This window comes from Phycodurus eques, chromosome 17 (assembly GCF_024500275.1).
Source record: "Phycodurus eques isolate BA_2022a chromosome 17, UOR_Pequ_1.1, whole genome shotgun sequence".
Taxonomy (NCBI): Eukaryota; Metazoa; Chordata; class Actinopteri; order Syngnathiformes; family Syngnathidae; genus Phycodurus; species Phycodurus eques.
Window position 1 is genome coordinate 9,165,220 of NC_084541.1, and position 22,980 is coordinate 9,188,199.

At 42.5% G+C, this 22,980-nt stretch overlaps 2 protein-coding genes across 4 annotated transcripts in view; one reads left to right on the plus strand and one right to left on the minus strand.

Moving 5' to 3' along the window:
* Window positions 1-777: 777 nt before the first annotated feature.
* On the minus strand, window positions 778-14,013 carry puraa (purine-rich element binding protein Aa). Of its 2 annotated transcripts, none has more exons than XM_061703081.1 (2): window positions 13,865-14,013; window positions 778-5,663 (listed from the first exon to the last, which is right to left on the minus strand). In XM_061703081.1, exon 2 carries the CDS (start codon window positions 5,571-5,573, stop codon window positions 4,704-4,706), a length of 870 nt encoding a protein of 289 aa, XP_061559065.1. In that variant the 5' UTR covers window positions 5,574-5,663; window positions 13,865-14,013; the 3' UTR covers window positions 778-4,703. The 2 variants fall into 2 exon arrangements, with proteins under 2 accessions (XP_061559065.1, XP_061559066.1); XM_061703082.1 differs by lacking the exon at window positions 13,865-14,013 and adding an exon at window positions 10,229-10,291.
* A 4,301-nt stretch (window positions 14,014-18,314) lies between these two features.
* nrg2a (neuregulin 2a) overlaps window positions 18,315-22,980 on the plus strand; it is a 127,474-nt gene continuing 122,808 nt past the window's right edge. For both annotated transcript variants that reach the window (XM_061702979.1, XM_061702978.1), the window contains exon 1: window positions 18,315-18,753. In XM_061702979.1, coding sequence (XP_061558963.1) covers window positions 18,330-18,753 — 424 coding nt within the window. In that variant the 5' untranslated portion in view covers window positions 18,315-18,329. The remainder of the gene's footprint in view (window positions 18,754-22,980) is intronic.

The window sequence follows — 22,980 nt, forward strand, 5'->3', positions numbered from 1 at the left end:
CACCAAAGGAAATATCATGGAGCAGCCAACATTCCGTGCGATGCAGAGCATTTCTACACCACAAAATTCTTCAATACTGTACTACCAATCACGCGAGTACATCATCTCATCTCACAGCCATACGAGTGGGCGTAACCACACGGAGAAGGCTGCACACTGCAGACAGATACAATTGGAGCCTTTTCGTGCCCGGCATTTATAAACAAACAGCTCCCTCTAATGGCCAATGCGAGAAAAGCTTATGTGAATTACGTCACTCCAAAAGACAAAAGCATGCTACTGAACATGTTGCAGTAGCAACATTAACATGGGGACATGAAGTAGAACGTTCTTTCATTCAAACGTAATATAGTAATTTTAACTATTAGCTGATATCATGTTCAAACGTAATATAGTAATTTTAACTATTAGCTGATATCATGGCATCAGCAGTTGTATCACGTTGTGTTGATCAAACTGACCTTCTGGCTGAAGGACAAAATTGGCAGAACAGAACTCACCTCAATAGTACCTCTTCATTAATTGGTGTACAACTTTTACTCTTTGGAGTGCACAAATACTAACTTCCTTACAGTGCAATGTACAGTGATGAAGGGTAGTTGGAGAAAATTGTTGTATTAGATATGGGCAACCCCAATCCAAATCACTGTTGAGCGAAGTAATCTTTGTGAGCAAGATTACGATTTACAAATCTGTTAGGTCGTCAGGTGCTGTTCTGCACAAGAATTAAAGTCGCAACATCATAAGATCAGAGATCAATGCTTTATTTTACAGCCTGTTATGACACATACAGTACTAGAATTCTCTATAAGACGACGACACAGGTAATTGTCCGATGTTATGTCACCAATATCGTATTTTTAAGGCTGTAAAATTAAGCTTTAGTCATTAGTATTGATGTAAATGTCAGACAGTGTGGACAAATACAACATCAAAATCAAACACACTTTTCCCCATCAGTGAATAGTTGACATTTTGGTATTTTTTTTTCAACAAGAAACATGAAAATACATATTTTGAATATAGATTCTCTTTATCGGGCAAAATTAAACTAAAATTTTGTCAAATATACATACGCAATATCTCATGTATCAAAACAAAGATGAAGAGAGATAATGACATTCTTATATGAAGTATTGTTCAGGCATTTTAGAACCTGCATGGGAAAGCAAAGTGCTACAAACAACAACCACTAAAGACAGTTCACCAAACTGGAAATGAAGACTGGACTAAAGCACCTTTTGTTAGCTTGAGCTAAAAAGGAGTTTTCAGTTTACTTTTTTTTTTTTTCATTCAAAAGTGTTGTTCCTTCATCGTTTGTTACCATTCTTGCAATAGTGTTGTTTCAAGTTATTGTGAACTGCTTTGACGCAGTGGCTGTTATGACCTTTGTTCGACCTCCATCCCCCTCCAATACAGATGTTTATTTTTGGGGGGGAGTGCAAATAACCTGCTTACAACCCCTGCTTACAACCCCTCCACTAGAAATAAACATGGAATTCAGCCACATCTTTTCAAATAGTAATCATATATTTTAATTGATATACATATATTGCCACAATTGGCACATACGATATTGCACACAGTCATGAAATGTTGCACATAAAAAATAGATATATTTTTTTGTGAGCGAAAACATTCCAAAAGTTACAAGTGGAATAACGCTGAGAAGGTAAAAACTAAAAAAAATGAAATAAAAAGCGCTACTCCCCATTAATTGAGCGACTGACAACATACATGACTTCCTAAAAGCCAGAGCATATCAAGAGGCAGGTGAAGGGGGGAGGAGCGGCAATGGAGGCTTGTCAACAACTATTTCCAATAATTTCAGCTCACTGCTCCTCTGGCTATATAATGTGCTTGGTGCTAACTCTTCTGCATTATCTTGCATCGAGGTGACCCTCCTCCCCTTCCATGTTTACATGTAGGCCGATACCTGGATGGCTGGGGAATAATGTTGAGTGGCGATGAAGGTATATGGAAGAAGGACAAAGCCTTTCTTTTTTTTTTTTTTTTAGCACCACGAGTCTGGGCCGAGACACAAAAATGGAAGAAAACGGTCATCGAAAAGAAGCCAAACTTGCGATCCAAAGCACCAGGCCAGCGTGTAAGCATGCAGAGTGTGTAAGGCACCAGGTTGTTTTATATGCTGAAGAGGATGCTCCCAGTAAGCTTTTACCATATATAGGTGGTCAAGGACAGTCTAGTTTGCTGGTTTCCAGTCAAATCTAAACATCACGGAAGCAAACACTGAACTCAATGCTGAGGTAAATAGATCTGATTGTTGCCAGTTTCTCTTAACGTGACTGGCAAAGAGTTTATAAAACTGCTATCACACATCTATGAGATGCGACAGAACTGGACAAGAGCCAGTTGTTTTCTGTGTGGCAGCCCAAATATATCACCCCCCCAGGAAGATATGGGGCCAACAACAATCTAAAGTGAAACATTAAGCCTCTTTTACACAGTAATCCCGCAAAATTCCCGTAACAGAAGCGCTGACATTTATCTGCCTTTGTAAATACACAAAAGCCAGTGAAGGCAGGAAATTGCCGCAACTGTGTCCTTTTCCACAGCTACAAGGCATCAGATAAATGTATACGAAATGCCAACGTTTGGTATAAAATACAGGGTGTCCCAAAGTCACTATTCACTTTTTTTTCCATTTTGTTTTAGGTATCATTTGGACAGACATGAGGCCATCACCATTTCACAGCTTAGGCTTTGCAGTTTTTCTAAGCAGATCATCATTCCCATTGGCGTAGCCTAGCAATAAGTTTTTCTGGCCAGACTGTAGTTCAGCACCAGTTTGAGAACCTCTCGGGCCATCACAATGGTCCAAAGCGTAGTAGAATTTACGCTACCCATGACAAGTCTCTCAAAATAGGGGGCCTGCTACTCGCAGCATGGTTGAAAACACTAAACCTCTAGAGCAGGCATTCGCGCAAAGCCAGGCAAGGTCTATCTAGAGGGATGAACTGGAACTTGGCATCAACAAAATCTCGATTTAGCCAGTGCTTTGGAGAGTGATAACCCGTTACATGTACAGAGTTTCAGGTTGTTGAGCATCCCAAGTTACCTGAAGCATTTTAACAAACTGGCACTGAACTGGAGTCTGGGACAAAAGCGTTTTGCCAGGCGGCAAATTTGCCGTGCTACTCCAATGTCGCTTTGTAAGCCCTTGAGCAAGGGAATGATATGTTTAAAGCCTAAGCTGTCAAATGCCGAAGGCCTCACGTCTGTCCCAATGAGACCTGAAAAAGGAAGCATTTAGTGACTTTTGAGACACGCCCCACTTGTCAGACAGCAACAATTGCTTTCAACACAACATAGTGGAAATGAACGATGGACGTCAAGTTTCACACTCTTGGTGTGACAGCATTGCCTTCCACACAGGCAGCATCCCGTCTATTATGGCTCTGATACGACCTCCGTAGGCGGAATATTCACTGAAATCTGACCCATTCTGTACCGTTTGTACAGAACAGTTACATGGAACAAAGGCAGAAAAATGCCAGCTTTTACAGGCAGTGTAAAAAAGGGCTTGTGTCCATATTAGCCTCCCACCGATGGATTTTACAGAACCAGAACTGAAGCCCACCAGGAAGGGTACGTGGTCACAAAACTGGAGCCTTGGCCCAGGCATGCACCCTTACTTAAAGGCTCCCCCGGTAGTGTGATGGTAATCATTTGACTTTCACTACATCACCAAGCCTTTGGATGGACATCACTCAGTACTCAAGGAGTTGAGCTTTCGTGCAATACAGGCAAAATATGGAAGGGTCCTTGAGACAATATTTTGGGAGACCAATGCAATCGACTAAGTGCAGACAAACATGCAGCGACAGCACGCCTTAAATTGGCACCATTTAGACATTTTTAACCATGTTCTGGCCAATTGTTCATTTCTCTGCATTTGCTACATGTTATTTCATTATAATGCATTTAGTACCTTTGAACCCAACACATTGCATTAACAACAACACACAACGGAAGTCTAATAGATCCATTTGCATGGCAACCATTTCAACTGATTAGGTTTACGTCTTTGAATGCCTCGGACAACACGTCAAGAACCACTGACCAATATTGATTTGATTTTGATGCAATGCATATTGCACAACATAGAGAGAGCACTTGTTCCTTTTGAAAAACTGCATGACATCTAACCAGTTTCCAAAGTAGGCCTAGCCCTCATTTGATTTGTGTGTAAACAGTCACAGGTAAATAAGATGGCGAATACATGTGACCTTTTTTTCCGTTCTATAAACTTTCTCAATTTTGGTTTTGGAAAAAACAAACGAAAATATCTCATTTGTGCTGAAGTTATTAGCTTACATGACAAGGAAATGCTTACTCTCAGATCTCAACATTGCAAACACTTTTTTTTTGTTTTTAGCTTTTTAAGTGGTACAAAAGTTATTTTACTCTGTTAATAAGGGAAATAAAGACTCAATATTGTTTTTCAAGTAGGAAACAATGTTCAAACATGTTATTACTTTGTTTAGCAGCCAAGTTACTGTATTATGGTGGTTAATTGGGCTAACATCCAGCGATGAGTGACAACATGTCAGAACTGTCAGCTTGTGGTGGTTTCTTATATTGTGGGTAATGCTCCCTTGGAGTTAAACCGTTACAGTTAGATTTATTTCTTTTATACAGTAGAGTTGAGGGTTAGATTTCTTATTTCCACGACTCTTGTCTCAATCCTCGTCTCCATCGTCCGCCTGCACCTCCTCCTCCTCCTCCTCCTCCTCCTCCAGCTCGCACGCTCGCTTCTCTCGCTGCTTCTCCTGGATCTTCTTCATCTCGTCGGCGTATTTAGAGAACGTATTCCCGAATTTGGACCACACTTTGTAGGGCACCGTGATCGAGTTGCGGTAGGTCGGTTTCACCTCGCTTACCCGCATGAACACGCCGTACTTGTTGGAGCCCACGTCGAAGAAGAAGCGCTTGTTGTCCACAGTCAATGACGAGCCTTCGGGCAGCTCCGCGGGCTCCTCTTCCACGCCGTAATCGTCAATAAGTTTGGCCAAAGCGTCGCGAAACTCGATAAGTCCTTGGGCCGGGAGCGCGATGGTCTGGCCCTGCGTGGACCCCAAGCCGGGCCCCCGGTTGACGGTCTGCCGGACCCTCAAGAACCGCCCCCTCTGGTTCTCTTTTAGATCCATGTAGTACTTCCGATTCTCCCGCATTAAGAACTCGCTTTTGAGCGCTCGCCGCGGCTCGTCCTGCACCATGCCCGGGTTGCTGGGACCCAGCTGGGCGTAGTGCTCGATGAAGTCCCCCAAGTAGTCGCGGAACTCGACTGCCACGGACATGGAAAGAGTGAGGCGGCTCTTGTTGCCACCGGCCCCGACTTCAGCTATCTTCAAGAAGCGGCCTTTGGCGTTCTGCTTTACGTCCAAATAGAAGCGTTTGTTTTGGATGTCAACCCGCTTGGACGCCAGCTCTTGAGTCTCGTGCTGGAGGCCGGAAGCCGAGCCCGCCCCTCCCGCCGCCGAGTGCATGGAACCGAAGCCTGGGCCCGTGCCTGCTCCTCCCTGCTCACTTCCACTGTCTCTGTCCGCCATGATGCCTGCCTGCCTGCCTGCCTGCCTTCTCCCTCAGTCTAACCGCAAAGACTCGACCAGTCACAGCCAGGGAAGCAGCTCTCGCGAGATCTGCCGAAAGGTACACAAAAAAAATGAGAGGGAGTAATTAGCATTCAGAGACGTCAAATACTGTACATAGAGCCCGCCTTGAGCGGGTTGGCGCTTCCGCCATATTGAATGTGTCACATCTGCCCGTAAACCATCCATTACCCATTTGTACCCTCATAAGCTGCAGCCTATCCCAGCTGACTTTGAGGCAGAGGCAGGGTACACCCTGGACTGGTCGCCCTCCAATTGCAGGGCACATTGGACAGACAATCATTCACACTCACATGCAAACCTAAAGACAAGTAAGTGTCTTCAATGCATATTTTGGAATGTGTGAGGAAGCCGGAGTACCTGGAGAAAACCTGTTGCAATCACAGGGAGAACTCCCCACAGGAAGGCTGAAGCCCAGATTTGAGCCACTCGTCAACCATATTGCCACAAATAAATTAATGAAAGCCAGGGGACTGAACTATGGCAAGTTTGGGCATTTACATATTCAGGATCCTTGATATCAGTAAAGACCTTGTAAAGTCATGTTTGTGATTTGATTCTAAATACAGTGGTGCCTTGAGATACGAGTGACCCGACTTATGAGATTTTCGAGGTACAAGCCTTCATCTTGGCATATTTTTTTGTTTTGTTTTTTTTTGTTTTGAGTTACGACCCCAATTTCGAGTAACGAGTGTGCTTCTTTTTTTTTTGTTTTTTTTTTGTTTTTTGTTCTGTTCGGCTGTTAGGTCAAGCAGAATGAAAAATGTGTATCCCTTTTATGCCAGAACAGTTTTACTGTGTCACAGTGGAGGTTTTAAGCTTCCGTTGTGGTTTCTTAGTATTATAATTGAGGTTTATTGAAAATAAGACTTGATCACTCGAACAGAACAAAGTTTCTAGAAGGGAGAGAGAAACAAGGACAAAAGACGAAAGCACTAATTGTTAACAGGATGAGAGAAGTAAATCATTACATTATCTACAACAATGAAACATTAAATACGAGTGTTGCATGGGGCTGTAGTGCTACACCCTGTGTGGGAAGGACAGGACAAGATAGAACAGGACAAAGACAGGAGAAGAAGCATGCAGGACAAGGGTCATGAACCCGGCTGTACAACTGAAGTGTGGTTGGATTAATTATGTAAATTATAAAAGTATACGGGACGAGAGTGTAAGTGAGGGGATACACAAGCGATTTGCATATTCATGAGTTATTTGTCGCAGTAAGTGCGTGACCCCCACACCCAGTGAAAGAGTCCTAGGGGTGTGTGCCTGCGGATACATGCAAGTGAATTGACACAGTTTTACATGCACAAAGACTGACAGAAGTGTTACATGCACAAAGACTGACAGAAGTGTCCTGTAATTGCTGTGGCCGCACCGCGGCGGCTGAGGACCCCACCCAATCAATCGAGTGCACTTCCAACCTCCCACACAATGTCTGGCAACCAATGATTCCCACTGATTTCCTAGGGACAATACATTGGGGTTGTGTACTTGCATTTCCCGTGTTTTTGGGGCAAAATAACATTCTTCAAACCATGGATCCCAAGAAAGTATTTGAAAATTAACTATTAACAAAAGCTGTTATATTGTTTACATTTAGGGGCAGCCATAGCCCAATGGTTAAGAGTTATATTATTTACATTTAGGGGCAGCCATAGCCCAATGGTTAAGATCATCGCCTGCCACCGTGGGGGACATAGGTTCAAGAACCCGACTGGACCATCCACCAACATCCCCCAGACTCACAGCTGTGGTGTCCTTGAGCAAGAAACTGATACCCCGAAATGCTCCCCGGGCGCTTCAGCTAGTTCCACTAACGTGTATCCCCAGGCGCTTCAGCTGCCCCCTGCTCCAGGGTGTTCCACTAACATGTGTATGTGTTCATTGTGATGGGTTAAATGCAGAGAAGAAATTGGCAAATTGGACTGCTCCATTGCGAATTAGCCTGCTACGAGCTGCTCGTCGATAGTTGCTGGTAGTGGGTTTGCGGACGGGTGGACCGGCATTTGGTCCCTTCAATACTCCACAGCCTTGCTCCATGCGCTGTGCATGGATCCACACAACAGCGATACCTTATTATGTTTGCTAGCCCACAACCTAACAAGCTAGCCATATAATGAGCTAACAGCGTGGTTGTTTCATGTCAGCACCTGACTGTGTTGTTGTGTTTGTGTCTCTATTTAGACACGTAAGGGAAAGTTACCCGTTTACGATGTTCACTATCCCGCGAGCTAACGAGCTTGCTACACTGCGGCAGGCTCATCCAATATGTCAGCGCCTCGCTCTGTGTGTGTGTGGCTCCCCACATAATAGACACTTAAGGGAACGTTAACTGTTTGTCAAACAGCTAGACACCTTTTCAGTCTTTAGCTGAATACAGACACTTCAGGATATACTGTACGAACAAATGTATATGATTGACACGTGAAGGTCAAGCAGGTGGTGTTTCAGCGCACATGGCGACATCTGGAAGGTGGGCTCTATTTTCCATGATTTTGGAGTTTTATGTTACATATAAGGCATTTTTTTTTCATTCAGATGTGTCACGCTTGTTAACAATAGTTTTTTTCCTGTGGTGTGTTAAATTTACAAGACATTTGTTGTCCCTTTACAGGGTCTTTAAGATCACCGTTAGTGTGTGTACTAGTGTACAGCGGTTCTCAAACTTTTCACACACAAGTACCATATCAAAAAAATACTTAGCTTTCCAAGTACCATCAGAGCCACTTAAAATGGTGTGTCTGCTGACTGCCATTTAACATGAGTTTGGATGTAATTGATTTATTTAATTGTGTATTTTTTTAACTTATTATTATTATTTTTAATGTAATGTTTTAATGTGAAAACATCCACATCCCCAGCTATAAGAGGGTGTGCACACCCTCTTACCTTGTCACCTTACCTTGTTTTTACAGGTTATAGGTCACATGAGTGGAGGAAAGTTTTAATGTGATTTTGCTTTGTCTCATTTTTTTATATCACAAAAACCTGGCATTTGAACAGGGGTGTGTGGACTTTATATATCCACTGTATGTGTTGGGAGTAAATTTAACATTTTTGTTTCAGCCGATAAAAGACCAAATACTGTGAGTTAACTTTGGAGAACTTTTATTACTTAAAATTGTATAAATCCTCAGAATTTCAGCCTCATAACAAAAAATATTCTCAGATTTATGTTCTCCGTGAAATCCGTCTGATTATCTTTGTTGAATGAAAATAAAACATTTGCAAACATCTGCTTTTGCTTTGGAAAACAGTGATCATAAGTGTTGGCTATTTTCTGACTCACGGACCAAACCAGTGACTGAATCATAATAATAATTTTATTTTTGCATTTTGTGCACTATCAATTTGAAATAATGTCTCATTTTTTTTAATGGAGGGATATCAATTTTAAAATGTTTTTAATTCAATTCATGGATTAATAATCCATCCATCCATTTTCTGAGCCGCTTCTCCTCCCTAGGTTTTGGGGCGTGCTGGAGCCTATCCCAGCTATAATCGGGCAGGAGGCGGGGTACACCCTGAACTGGTTGCCAGCCAATCGCAGTGGATTAATTATAATAAAAATAAAAAAATCAACCGATTAATCAATTATTCAAATAAGTGTTAGTTGCAGCCCTATCATATCTTTAAATGTTGTTTCAAACGAGTTTGCTGTACCGCCAAAGGCATATTGATTGCCATGATGTCTGCCTGCTAGCCAAAGCCTAAATTGCACTGTATTTGAGTAGATCAGTGGCTGAGCGCAAGGAAGTTAACAGTTCTTGTCACTTTATACTATGGTCCATGTGGGAACTGTGTACATCTATGTACTATAAACCACCCCCCCCCCCCCCCAAAAAAAAGAAAACAAAATTTAGAATCTGAATACAGTTGAGAATCAGAGCATTTGCTTGCAGAAAGTAGTCAAACTACCCCAAAAAACGTGCCATCTCATCTACATTTTATTCGCTAAATATTGTGTTGATGCCTCTGAGTGTAAAACGGTTGGTACATCGACAAGCAGCAAATGACACATTCAACATGGCGGCAACGTTTACGCATAATTCTGTGCCAAGACGTGATTTAGGTATAGTTGAAATCTATGTCAGCATTAGCAGCTGAAATGTCACCTGACCTACTCGGGAGAGGAACTTTCACTTTAAAAATGGCTACGGCAAATACTAACAGTAAGTGTCACGCAGTAATTGCTTTTAAGGAACGTTGTCTTGACGGTGCTGCCGAATTATAGCCACACGTCTTCGAAGAAGACGCGTTGCTATGGCGTCGAATGGTTTAACGCGACGTATTTTTTTTTTCTTTCTTTCCAAATGACAGTTCCAACTATGACTAACCGAGAACGAGGTAAACTCAGCTGTCTTCAAGCTACAAGTGGCACATGCTTAAAAGTGCTAACGTTTGTCAGTACAATACGGTATTTACCACTGACATCTGCTAAAATGTAACCCAAACACGGCTAAACCAGTACAAGCAACGTAGCTTCATCTGCAATGTCAGAACGCACAGGAGACCGTAGATGAACCACATGGAGCGACATCAGTTGACTAAAACAACGTGACAGCGAACAATAAAACCAAACAACGTACCTCAATTTGCTACTCAGCAGGTTAAAAATTCTTGACACGTACTGTCAAGCGCATGTAACGTTTGTGGCTCAGAGAGAGTCCGTTGCGAATACAAGCACCTTTTCATCGTCGAAACGCTTTCTCGTGCATAAGTGTCTTATGTATGTGACGTTGGCTTGCGTCTTTTTCTTTTTAGTGTATGAGGAGCACGACGTGGACCCGCAGAAGAGCGCTGGCCTCTTCAAATAAGGGGGGGGGGGGGGGGGGGGGGGGACAGACACGTATTTCATTCATTGGTTTTCCACTTTTTTTTTTTTTTTTGTCAACTGTTTTTCACCCCACGTTGATAATAAAGTTGTGTATAAAGAGACTCTGTTCCTAAAATGCAATATCGTTAGCCTAGCATAGTAGCGTATTTGAAAGTTTTGGGGAAAGGAGGATTAAAAACAACCACCACCTCGACGCATTCAATTAATAAAGAGTCCCAGTTGCCTCAATTCAACCTTTGCGGATTACCATGACCTGCAGAGACAAAGTGAAACAGACCTAGAGCAAGCACATTGGTATTTTTTTTTATTTTTATTGTTAATGTGACAGGAAGTTAAAAATGACAACTATACTATTAGGCTAACGCTATTTAATGACTCATGACACTTGTAGCACGCAGTGCACAGTAAATCATAAAATCATAACCACAATACCCACTGTTTATGAATACGAATTATTATTTTTTTGAAAATTGCTATTGTGACAGGAAGTTTAAAATGGATTCGGCAATTATGCTATTAGGTTAATGACTTAAAAATCTTAGTGTACTGTAAATAACATCTATAACCAGTTTACGAATAGGAATTCAAATTAGTTAATAATTCTCCCCAAATTAAGTACATTCTATATACCTCAGCTCACAGGGAAAGTAAATGACAAATATTACACTTTTGTCCACAATCAGTGAGCAATCAAAGTGATACTTGAGAACATTGATTATACATAGATTAGCCGGAAATGGACTGATGATAATAGGGACTTTAAAAAAAAAAAAAAAAAAAAAGGTTAAATATGAAAAGCCCTTACTTTGTGCTATAACAGGGGAATTGAAATCTAATTCATCCTAAAATTTTGAATACACAAGCAAATAAATTACTAATCCTAGCAATTTTCAAATATTGATGACAAGCATATATATATAGCACAATTGCCTATAAGTAATTTCTGAACCTTTTCGGAAAACGAGAGAAAAAGAACAAATTCCACAAACAAGAAAATATTTAATGAGAATTTTTGACAAGCACATTGGTATTATGTTTTTTTTTTTTTTTTATTGATACTTTGACCGTAAGTTAAAATGGCTTGGGCAATTATGCTATTAAGCAAATTAAAACGCATTTGCCACCGCAGCTAATTTTCAAGGGAAACCGTGTCCTATTTTACTTTACCTATTAAATATTTATATTTCTCTTAATGCTGAAAGTTATATTTTCGTTCATTCCAAGAATAGTCTTTTTTTAATGATGTTTTCTTGAAATACGTATTCATTCAGCAGCCCTTTGATCTCATATATTACAGGTTGTACAGTAAGTTAAAAAGTCAAGCTCATTCATTGAATATGAATGAATAACACATTTTACCTTACTTTCTTGGACTATTAGGATGCAGCACACGCTGTGACTTAGTTGCAATAATCATCAGGAATATTATGTATGCATGTAAAAATATATATATGTTTTAAATAATTAATCAATTTAAAACAAATTGTTTGGAGCGGGCGTCCACTTCAAAATGATTATGACTCGTTAATTATTTGTACTTTAAAATGTTTATTAATACTTGAAAATGCTTATGATGTCAAGTGGTGGTCCCGAAAAGGTAACTGTCCATAGGTAAGTCCATTATAAGGATGTTCGGGGTATTTTAAAGAAAAACACCTCTCACAGTAAAAGGTATATATATTTTTTCTAGTTACATTAAAGAATGAAATGATTCTGCTTCCATCCGCCATTACAGTGCTTATGTAAATGGTTATGTATTGGTTCAATTATAGGCAACGGTGGCCGCTCACAGCATCATCTACAGGCCGTAATGTAAATTAACCATGTAATGGAAGAACGCTAACTTTCTACATTCGTTTTCTTCTATGAAAAATGTATCGCTATGCAAGTAGTATTTTTATTTTTTATTCTTTAGCTGAGTTTCAAAGGCCTAACTCAAACGTTTCCAAACTTTGCAGAGCCATTTCACTATATGTATTATTTAAGTAAAGAAAATAATGGCGTAGAACGCCTTATTTTGGATGTGGAAATAATTCACTTCTATTTATCAGCAAACTGCATAATAATCCAGAAACTTTTGAAGAATGGTTAAAATTGCAATAGTTATTTCCCGAATTTGTATTTTAGTGTTGTCTTGTTTGCTACTATCTTTAAAATAAAAACAAATATATATATATATATATATATATATATATATATATAGCTCAAGAGAGACAGAGAGAGCTTGCAAACACACACAAATAAAAAATAGCGGAATATAATAACAACAACTTAAGCATTCTCAGTATGTCCATCAAAGTTTTAATATATATACCAACATATAATTAAAAGGACAATTCAACCCCATGCATTAGTCAAATATGTATGCGTCTATATTAATGCAAAGACAACTGTTTTACTGGAAATGTGCTAAATTAAAAATGATCACATTGAGTTGGAAAATTTGGCATTAATAAAAGTAATTTAAAAAAAAAGAGCTATTGGTCAGAATTTTACAAAACGTGAATGATTGCATTAAGTAACAGTTTAAGACATTGCAATTTGTTCTATATTCGTTCATCTAAGGCCTCAACAAGATAGTTTAGTTTTAATATCATGTCCTATTTCATTAGATTTATTATTTCCCGGTATTGAATTGCGATGCACGCAGACTTGAATAAAGATGAATTTGCAGACGACATCTCTCTGCTTTGTTGTAGGTTGATGGTAGGTTGACAAGTGAGAAGTTGGGGGGAAACTAAAATCAGTATAAAATACCTAACGAGAATAATACAAATGTCTATGTCTAATAAAAATAAATAAGCATTAGTATGGTTTCAACTATTTTTATTATAATTGAAAGCAAAACAGAGGCAACTTTGACATTCATTTTGTACAGAATGGACCATTTTTCACTTATTGATCTTTATGCCGCACCTCGTGAGAATATATTTAAATTAATGAGTTTGGTTCAAAACAGCCACTCCAATGACAAGGCAGAAATGTCTAAAAATTAGTTTTCGCTCATCTGAATCCAAAGCCCGAAAAATCAAACAAGCAAACACAAAACGAATTGCGCACTTTCGAACTATTTGGGCTATTTTCGCATTTGGGTCTCTTTTCCAGCCGTTATGAAAACAGCAACGCCATATTGCTCGTGTGTCACTTCCTGGACTACTTTTACTCATGTAGGGCTGCAGCCAAGTTTGGCATAAATATCACGCGGGCACGCATTCAGGCGTGACACTCGGCCGTGTATTAGTTGGTATGTGGGTGAACTCCGCAAAGCCTAACATGCTAGGGTGCACATTAGGACGGTTTTTTTTAAAGGCCACGGTGCAATTAAATGACGTTGGAACTAACAAAGCACATTTCCTTCCAGGCGGTATCTCCTTAAACAAAACCTTACCAGTTTGTACCCTTCAAAGCATCGACGGTGTGCAGCGGATGAGCTGACTGGACACGCCGCACAAGAAGGCCTCTGCTCGGGGATCACGTTCGTCGGACTCGTCGTAGTGCTAGAGCTCCCCTCCCAAAGATGGACCACAAACGGCGAGTCGTGGCACGGAGAGTTACACACGCACCAGTCGGCGGGCGCCTTACGCTCCCCCGTGACGTCACGACGCACGGCCTGATCTCTGATCTCTGGCGTCCTCTCGTGGTCATGTTGAGGAGTTGCAGCATCACCTCCCTAATTTACAGGTATGGAAACACGTGGAAGGGATTTTTTGGGGGAGGATGTAACCGGTGTGAATGTGGTTTCAACTCCCCACCCCCCATTGAATTAAAACTGAATGTGTTTGTGAATTCTTATTGGTCTATATGTGCCCTGTGATTGGTTGGTGCCTGTAGTTCAGGGTGTACCCCACCTCTCACCCAAAGGACTGGTGTGATTGGCTCCAGATCAGTTTAAGGAAAAATGCTATAGAAAAAAGACATCACAACTTCTTGACAGATTCAAAATGAAAAGACCAACAAAAGATGCAAATTTCTCCCATCCAACCTCAGTCAAACATGCTCTCTCCGGAAGATCATATGTTTGATATTTGATCATGGTTCTGATATACATTGACGGATTAACAAGAAAATCCAGTCCTCAATTTCTTTGGTATTTTGGCCATAGGCCAAAACCACCTTTTAGGGATCTAGTTTAATGTGCTTTTGTGATGTTGCGTATTGGGTGAATACATAAGACCTATGCCTCACCAGACACTTCATTAGGTACATCTACAATCATATTACTGTAATTGAAATTTATTAGCATTTGGTCAAAAGCTAATATGTAACCTTTTAAGATAGCACATTTCAATTCACCCAAAGACATTCCATCCATCCATCCATTTTCTGTACCGCTTTATCCTCACAAGGGTCGTGGGCGTGCTGGAGCCTATCCCAGCTATCGTCGGGCGAGAGGCCCTGAACTGGTCGCCAGCCAATCGCAGGGCACATAGAAACAAACGCACTCACATTCACACCTAAGGGCAATTTAGAGTCCTCAATCAACCCACCATGCATGTTTTTGGGATGTGGGAGGAAACCGGAGTGCCCGGAGAAAACCCACGCAGGCACAGGGAGAACATGCAAACTCCACACAGGCGGGGCCGAGATTTGAACCCCGGTCCTCAGAACTGTGAGGCAGATGTGCTAACCAGTCGAGCACCGTGCAGCCCCAAAGACATTATGCCTTTATAAATATAATATGTACATTGCTCATTTTTGATTGACACCGTTAGAGAGGTATATCAATATTTATTATTGGGGATGTGGTTATATTGTATTTTGTAGTGGTGTAGAATTGCCTTGCACCATACTCGACTGTCTAATACCATCCATCCATTCTCTACCGCTTATCCGAGGTCGGGTCGCGGGGGCAGTAGCTTTAGCAGGGACGCCCAGACTTCCCTCTCCCCAGCCACTTCATCCATCTCTTCCTGGGGGATCCCGAGGCGTTCCCAGGCCAGCCGAAGGATGTAGTCTCTCCAGCGTATCCGGGATCGTCCCCAGAGTCTCTTCCCAGTGGGACGTGCCCGGAACACCTCACCAGGGAGGGGTCCAGGAGGCGTCCGAAACAGATGCCCAAGCCACCTCATCTGATTCCTCTCGATGTGAAGGAGCAGCGGCTCTACTCTGAGAACCTCCCAGATGACCGAGCTTCTCACACTATCTCTAAGGGAGAGGCCGGACACCCTGCGGAGGAAACTCATTTCACCGCTTTTCTTTCGGTCACGACCCACAGCTCGTGACCATAGGTGAGGGTAGGAACGTAGATCGACCGGTAAATCGAGAGCTTCGTCTTTCGGCTTAGCTCCTTCTTTATCACAACGGACCGATACAAAGTCCGCATCACTGCAGACACTGCACCGATCCGCCTGTCGATCTCCCGTTCCATTCTTCCCTCACTCGTGAACAAGACCCCAAGATACTTGAACTCCTCCACTTGGGGCAGGATCTCATCCCTGACCTGGAGAGGGCCCGCCACCCTTTTCCGACTGAGGACCATGGTCTCAGATTTGGAGGTGCTGACTCTCATCCCAGCCGCTTCACACTCGGCTACGAACTGCTCCAGTGAGAGTTGGAGGTCACGGCTTGATGAAGCCAACAGAACCACATCATCTGCAAAAAGCAGAGATGCAATACTGAGGCCACCAAACCCCCTCTAAGCCGGTATCAGGGGGTTCGGTACCCCATACTCCCGAAGCACCCCCCACAGGACCTCCCGAGGGACAGAGGGGGGCCCCGGTGACCCGCGCCAGGGAAACCTGAATCCATTAATTGTATTTGTCATAGGGGGTTTTGGAGCCGTGCTTTGTCTGGTCCCTCGCCTAGGACCTGTTTGCCATAAACTTAGCTCCTAGGATCATTGGGACACACAAACCCCTCCACCAAAATAAGGTGACGGCTCAAGGAGGGGACTGTCAAATACTTTGACCCATATATGTAGCAAAGTAAGGTAACATAAACATGAGAAAAAAACACACAGTGCTTATATATATCCCATACGTACAACCACAATAATCAATTATTAAATTTATACCTCTCTGTCAGTAACAAAATGAAATGGAGCTTTATTGTCTTTGTCTGGACAGAAGTGACATCCATCTATCCATTATCTGAGCCGCTTATCCTCACAAGGGTCGCGGGAGCGGTGGTGCCTATCCCAGCCATCATCAGGCAGGAGGCGCGGTACACCCTGAACTGGTTGCCAGCCAATCGCAGGGCACATAAACAAACACCCATTCGCACTCACATTCACACCTACAGGCAATTTAGAGTCTTCAATTAACCTACCATGCATGTTTTTGGGATGTGGGAGGAAAGCGGAGTGCCCGGAGAAAACCCACGCAGGCACGGGCAGAACATGCAAACTCCACACAGGTGGGGCCGGGGATTGAACCCCAGTCCTCAGAACTGTGAGGCAGACGCTCTAACTAGACGTTCACCGTGCCGCCAGAAGTGACATGTTAAACGATATATTGTTTGCTTTGCATTAGAATGTGCCAGGGTTGAGCTGGAGCTTATCCCAGCTGACTTTGGGAAGAGCAAACCCTGGACGAGTAAAAGCAACAATGTGGACTAACCCTCACGCGAGTCGTCATTGAACCTAACATGCATGGTTTTGAAATGTAGGAGAAAACCCAAGCAAGCATGGGTATAACATGCAGGTGTACATATGTCAAATAATGTACAGCACATTTATAACATTGATATTTTTTCGCGAGCATAGCCTACTTGTTGTGTGAGACTGAGATGCTGCCCACCTGTTGGCGTGCAAATTCCAATGCCTGTTCTGCATTCACGATGCCATATAAGATGTGGCCAGCAGATGTCCCTCTTTCAGGATCTTGACAGTACATTCCTATATTTGCTGAAACCAAACTGTCCTCTACAAGCCTTACTAGCCTCCCCTAAATATTCAAATTACTGCAGGTTGTCCCCACATTTTTGACTTATGCATCTTTAAATGTCCTCCTTAGTATTGTTAAAAGTAGTTTCCAGCAGATGTAGTTCTTCAGCATCTGTTTTAAAAGCTCTTATATGAACACAGAAGAAAAGTCATCACAGCGCATGACTTGTATTGGACTATTACTAATGTTAAAATACACCATGAAGTGACCACTTTATAGGACCTGTGCTTGGGAGGAGTGAGGAAATGGCTGCATGCACACCTCCCATCCTGCATTTTTGCGTGACGCCCCCGACCCCCTCTTCTTCTCCTCCTCCTCCTTTTGGCAATCTGTTCCATTTTCTTTGGGTCTGTGAGAGTGGGGGGGGGGGGGGGGGGGGGGGGGGTAGGGGGGGGGGCGGAGAGAGCCGCGGTAGAAGACGGCGAGCAGGACCGCAATCATGTTTTAATCCTCAGAATCAAACCTGCGCTTTTCCCCATGCTCCTGAGACTCGAACGAGCAGAATTTGTGGGCCCACTGCAGCATTTTTCCGTCTTTTCTTGCTTCATAATCGACGGCTGTACCCCTCCTTACTGCAATATTTGGGCAAAGATAAGAGCGTCAAGGCTGCCATGGCAGCATAGGAGAGGGCATCCTCATCCAATTCCTTGCTTCCACTGTCTATGATGCCTTATTGTTATTATTGTTGTTATTAAACTGGATTTGGGAGCCAGCATCCTTCTATGTCGCACCGCCGCACGCCGACCCGTTGGAATTAAGCGGGGATCAAGCAGCGGATCCCGATGGCATGGACACTTGTGCGAGGTCCGCCGCGCTGTCGAGCCACTGGAGCCCCCTTGCCGTCTCCTCCTCCTCAGCCAACCCAGCTCCGTCCCCATCGTCCCGCAGCCCCGGGAGCCCCGCCGCCGCCGCCGCCGCAGCAGCAGCAGCAGCACCGCCAGCAGCCACTCGCGAGCCACAGCAGGCGGCATGAGGCTTGAGTCGCTCGCATCTCTATCCATGCTGCTCATCGGGGTCTCATTCGCCTGCTATCCCCCGACTTCGGATTCCCTGCAGGACCGGGCGTACAGGTCGGCCGTGGTGATCGAGGGCAAGGTGCAGTCCACGCCGGGGAACGCCTCCGCCGAGCCTCCGTCGCAGCCCGGCGTGCACGTCAAAGTGCTGGACGTGTGGCCCCTTCACAGTGGGGGACTGGAGCCCGAGCAGCTCGTCACCGTGCTGGGGGAGTTCGGGTCGGAGGCTCCGTGCGCCGACGTGCAGAAGAACCGCAAGTACATCTTTTTCATGGAGCCCACGGAAGCGCCGCTGGTCTATAAGGCTTCATTTGCGCCCCTGGACACGAGCGGGAAGAGTCTCAAGAAGGATGTTGGCAAGATTTTGTGTGAGGACTGCGGTAAGTGGGATCATGTATTGGGGATTACCGGTGAACCCGGAAGAAAAGCATACTAGCACAGGTTTGGGGGCTTCGTGGGCAACATCATATCTGGGATACGCTTGAATTGTAGCTCCCACAGAGTCGATGTAGTGTTTGGATTCAGTGGGTTGCACATATGTTCCTTAAGGGCGTCTATGCAGCAATTTTCGACAACTCTCGCAGGCTCCCATAGCCCACATGATCAATCAAACTCTCTTTCTCTCTGCTCAGCTGCATCGCACCTGCGCCTCGCACTGTTGCTTGTGTGCAATTGCACTTTGTGGGGATCAAACTATCTGCATCCTGCAATACCCCCCTCCACTGCATAGTTTTAATACCCCAAGTGTCCTCTCACACTACGCTGCTTTCTAACCTTGCAGTCCTATAGGACACATTTGCATCCTAATAGGGCTTGGCCCCTGTTTCAGCACCAGGGACAGCGGCCGGTGGCACACGATCACGTTGCTCCAAGCAAATTACTTCCTGAGGTATATTTAGGTTCACACCTAGTAATAGCATTCCATTTGACATAGCTTATCTGTTGTACTATTGGGAAATCAGACTCAATGTCTACTTGTAGATAGTGTTGCTGTACTTTCCTGAAATGAAGTGTACATACCAAATTTAAACTCCTCTTTTTAGAACATATGATCAAGCATTATTATATTGACACTAACTGAGTCACTGACGGTGACTCTGCAGCGTGATGCAGGCAGCTTGGTCACAGTTCCCACTCGGTAACGTGTGAATGTGAATATGAATGGTTGCCTGTCGACATGTGCCTGTGATTGACTTGTGACCAGTTCTGGGTGTAGTCTGCCCAACAAGATAATCTGGATGGATGTTAATCCGAATTCTTATTTCAGATATATTTGTCTTTCTTTCTTTCTTTCTTTCTTTCTTTCTTTCTTTCTTTCTTTCTTTCTTTCACCCCCTTTAAAATAAAGTGTCACAACAGGTCAAATTTGGTGGATTTGATCAGTGTGTTGGGAGGCTTTCTTGGGTTAAAATCTTGGCTCAGACCAATCTAATTGAACTTTTGCATCCCTTTGCTTGCATGGGTTTTCTCCAGGTATACGCCAGCTCCTTTCCTCATTCCCCAAACATGCATGTTAGATTAATTACAGAGAAAATTGTCCAGAGGTGTGAATGTACATGTGGATGGTTGTGTTTCTACAATATAATACATATGCCCTGCATTTGGCTGGCGAACAGTCCAGGATGTAAAACGCTGCAAGACCAAAGTTAGCTGGGATATGCTCCAGCTCACCTACGACCCGCTTGACCGGTATAGGAAATGGGTGGATGGTCAGTGTGTTTTTGTTTTCGGGTAGTAGTCCAAGTGCATTTGTGCTGGTAGTTGCTGATGTAATTTGTGTGTTTATCGTTTCAGTGCTGCTTTGCATGTCGTACAAGGGAAAATATTTTCGTAAGTTAAGTGGCCTATTGATTAAACACAACACACTGCTGTTGGTTGCAGAAGTAAGCACATACATTCATTTATATGCAAGTGTGTATGTAGCATTTCTTTTGTTTACAAATTGTTGAGTATCAGAATTCAGCAGGTGTTCTGCCACTGAGTGTGGCAACCTCTCAGTGATGTCTCAAATTACACACACAGTGTATTCCGCACTCCTTGACAGGGTAAAACAAGTATCTACCTCTCAAATTATAGTGACAGGTCCTGTAACTGGGTCTCAAACAGCTCCTAGTACTTGTCACAGTGACACCTGCAAAGGCCTGTAACACTGCATCAGAATGGAAGAATGGGAAGCAGCTCTTCTTGTATTCCGTCATGGTACCGGGCAATTTAAAAGTGCACATGTCCTGAAAAAAGTCATATCCTGACATCATTTTGCATAGTCATTTTAACTTGGTACTTATGAACATAATATGCCCTGTCCTGTTGCCTTCTTAAATTTTTAAATCCTCTTAGCGTGTACCCACGAGACATAAATGCTCCCCGTTTCTCCCTTTTGCCACACTTACTCCATTGCCCTGCCTTTTTAACTCATGTCCTAATCAGAGAGGTAACACCAAATGGATCTTATCGCCTAAAATCCCCCAATGACATATTTTGCCAAACAGTGAATATTGTCAGTAAGTGTTAAACAAAAGTCACCTCATTACTGTATTTCTCATATAGTGTTTTTTGATACCCAACTGCAGAGAGAACCAGGTGGTTATTAGGGGGAGGCATATATTCTTTATCCTCTGCAAAGAACAACTAATATTACTGCAGCATACTAAATTGAGACCACCATCGACATGTATGGTTGTATTACTCTGCCCCCATGTGGCCACGTGTGGGCACGAACACAAGAAGGAGTAGCACAATGTCAATTAAATTGAAACAAAAAATGGGACAAAACCGGTTTTATTTATTTATTTAGTCATGTTATCACTGTATGTTTTTTTTTTTATAAAGTACAATACTGTAGTGTTATGTTTCTTTAAAAATAAAAACATTTGGGTTGTTTTTTATAATGAGGCTGGAAATGATTAATGGACAATTTAACATTCATTTCAAAAGATGATTTGAGGGGTGTGGGCGTGTCTGCTGAATGCAATGAAACCACGTCCTCGCTGTTAATCAAATACCACACATCGATCTTACCTACACATCCCTACATGTAATGAAAATATACCCGCTTAAAGCCTCTGGTGGAGAGAATATATCCCACTGGGTCATCGCAAGGCTTTCAACAGATAAGGTTAGGGTTGGGTTAGGTAAGGTAACAGGTCAGTTGTGGCAGAGTGTTTATTAGATGCTATTTCGGCCACTATTTGACAAAATACAGTATGAGAATCCAAACTTTTGCCATGTCCAACCCGAAGGCCCTGCAATAATTGTATTATATAAAAATTGGTATAAAGTAGACCGCAACAGAGCCCAGACCTTGTATCATTGAGGATCTTATCGCTTGTGTAAGTCATAGCTACACTCACCATGCTGAACCTTCTCTTCTGCGCTGTCAGGACAATTCATGACAAAGCCATTCCCAAAACTAGACAAACAGTCAGTCCCCTGACAGTCTCTATTCCCCACCAGTCTCCTCTGTTTACTCATCAAAAATGCTGATTCATCATATCTGTTATCATCACATCTCTTTTCCATGATATTTTGAATAATTATAAAAAAATTTTTTGGCAGTGCATTTTACCCAGACCCAGTGTTTTAAGTCTGGACACTGGGTCCAGACTTAAAACAGTGCTCAGCCTTAAAGCTTGTGCTGTATATTCCCACTTGTGCAGGGTTGCACATGCTCCCCAGTGTGTTAACAATAGGACTGTACATACTGTACAGGTCTCCACATGATATCCTTGTTGTTGTCTGGTTTCTAAGGGCTATTGAGATAGAGGTGCTCTGGTCGCACCATTAGAGAATCAAAGTCCATGCAACAAATTCATTCAAAAACAAAAAAAATATTATTATGATCAATACACTCACCAGCTCCTTCAACAATACAATTACCTTTTGTAATATCAAGAAACAAATTAAAACAATCCTTAACATCATGTTTATTATTATGCTTTTAGTTTACAGTGATGTAGAACTGTGCTGCATATGGAGAGCTACAGTGGATATAAACATTCTACACACCCCTGCTCAAACACAATTTTTTTTATATATACTGTAAAAAAAAAGAAGTATTTTCAAAACTTTTTATACCATTAATGTACCTATAACATGTACAACTCAGTTATTTTCCCTTTCTTTTCAAGAAGGGAATTAAAGATAAACAACTGAAATACTGTGATTGCGCTGTGTTCAATTTAACAAATCACATTAAATTACATTTTGTTGACTTTGTTATGGTCCAGTGAAACCAAAGTTGAAGTTTTTGGCCATAATTCCAAAAGGTATGTTTGGCACAAACACAACACTCCTCATAACAAAGTGTGATGCTGTTGGTGGCAGCATCACACTTTGGGGCTGTTTTTCTTCAGCTGGAATTGGGGCCTGAGATAAGGTGGAAGGAATTATGAACATTTCAAAATAGCAGTCCGTGTTAGCTTAACACACACTGTGTAGACCTTTTATATCCTCTGTATTTCAAATGTTCTGATCACCTAATTAGATACATGAAAGAGGTAAGGATACTGTAAAAAGCTGTGAGACAGAGCAATTGTACACCACTGCAAATTACATCCATAATAATATTTTTGACATTAATCGCACTCTGACAGAGTCAGCCAAAACTG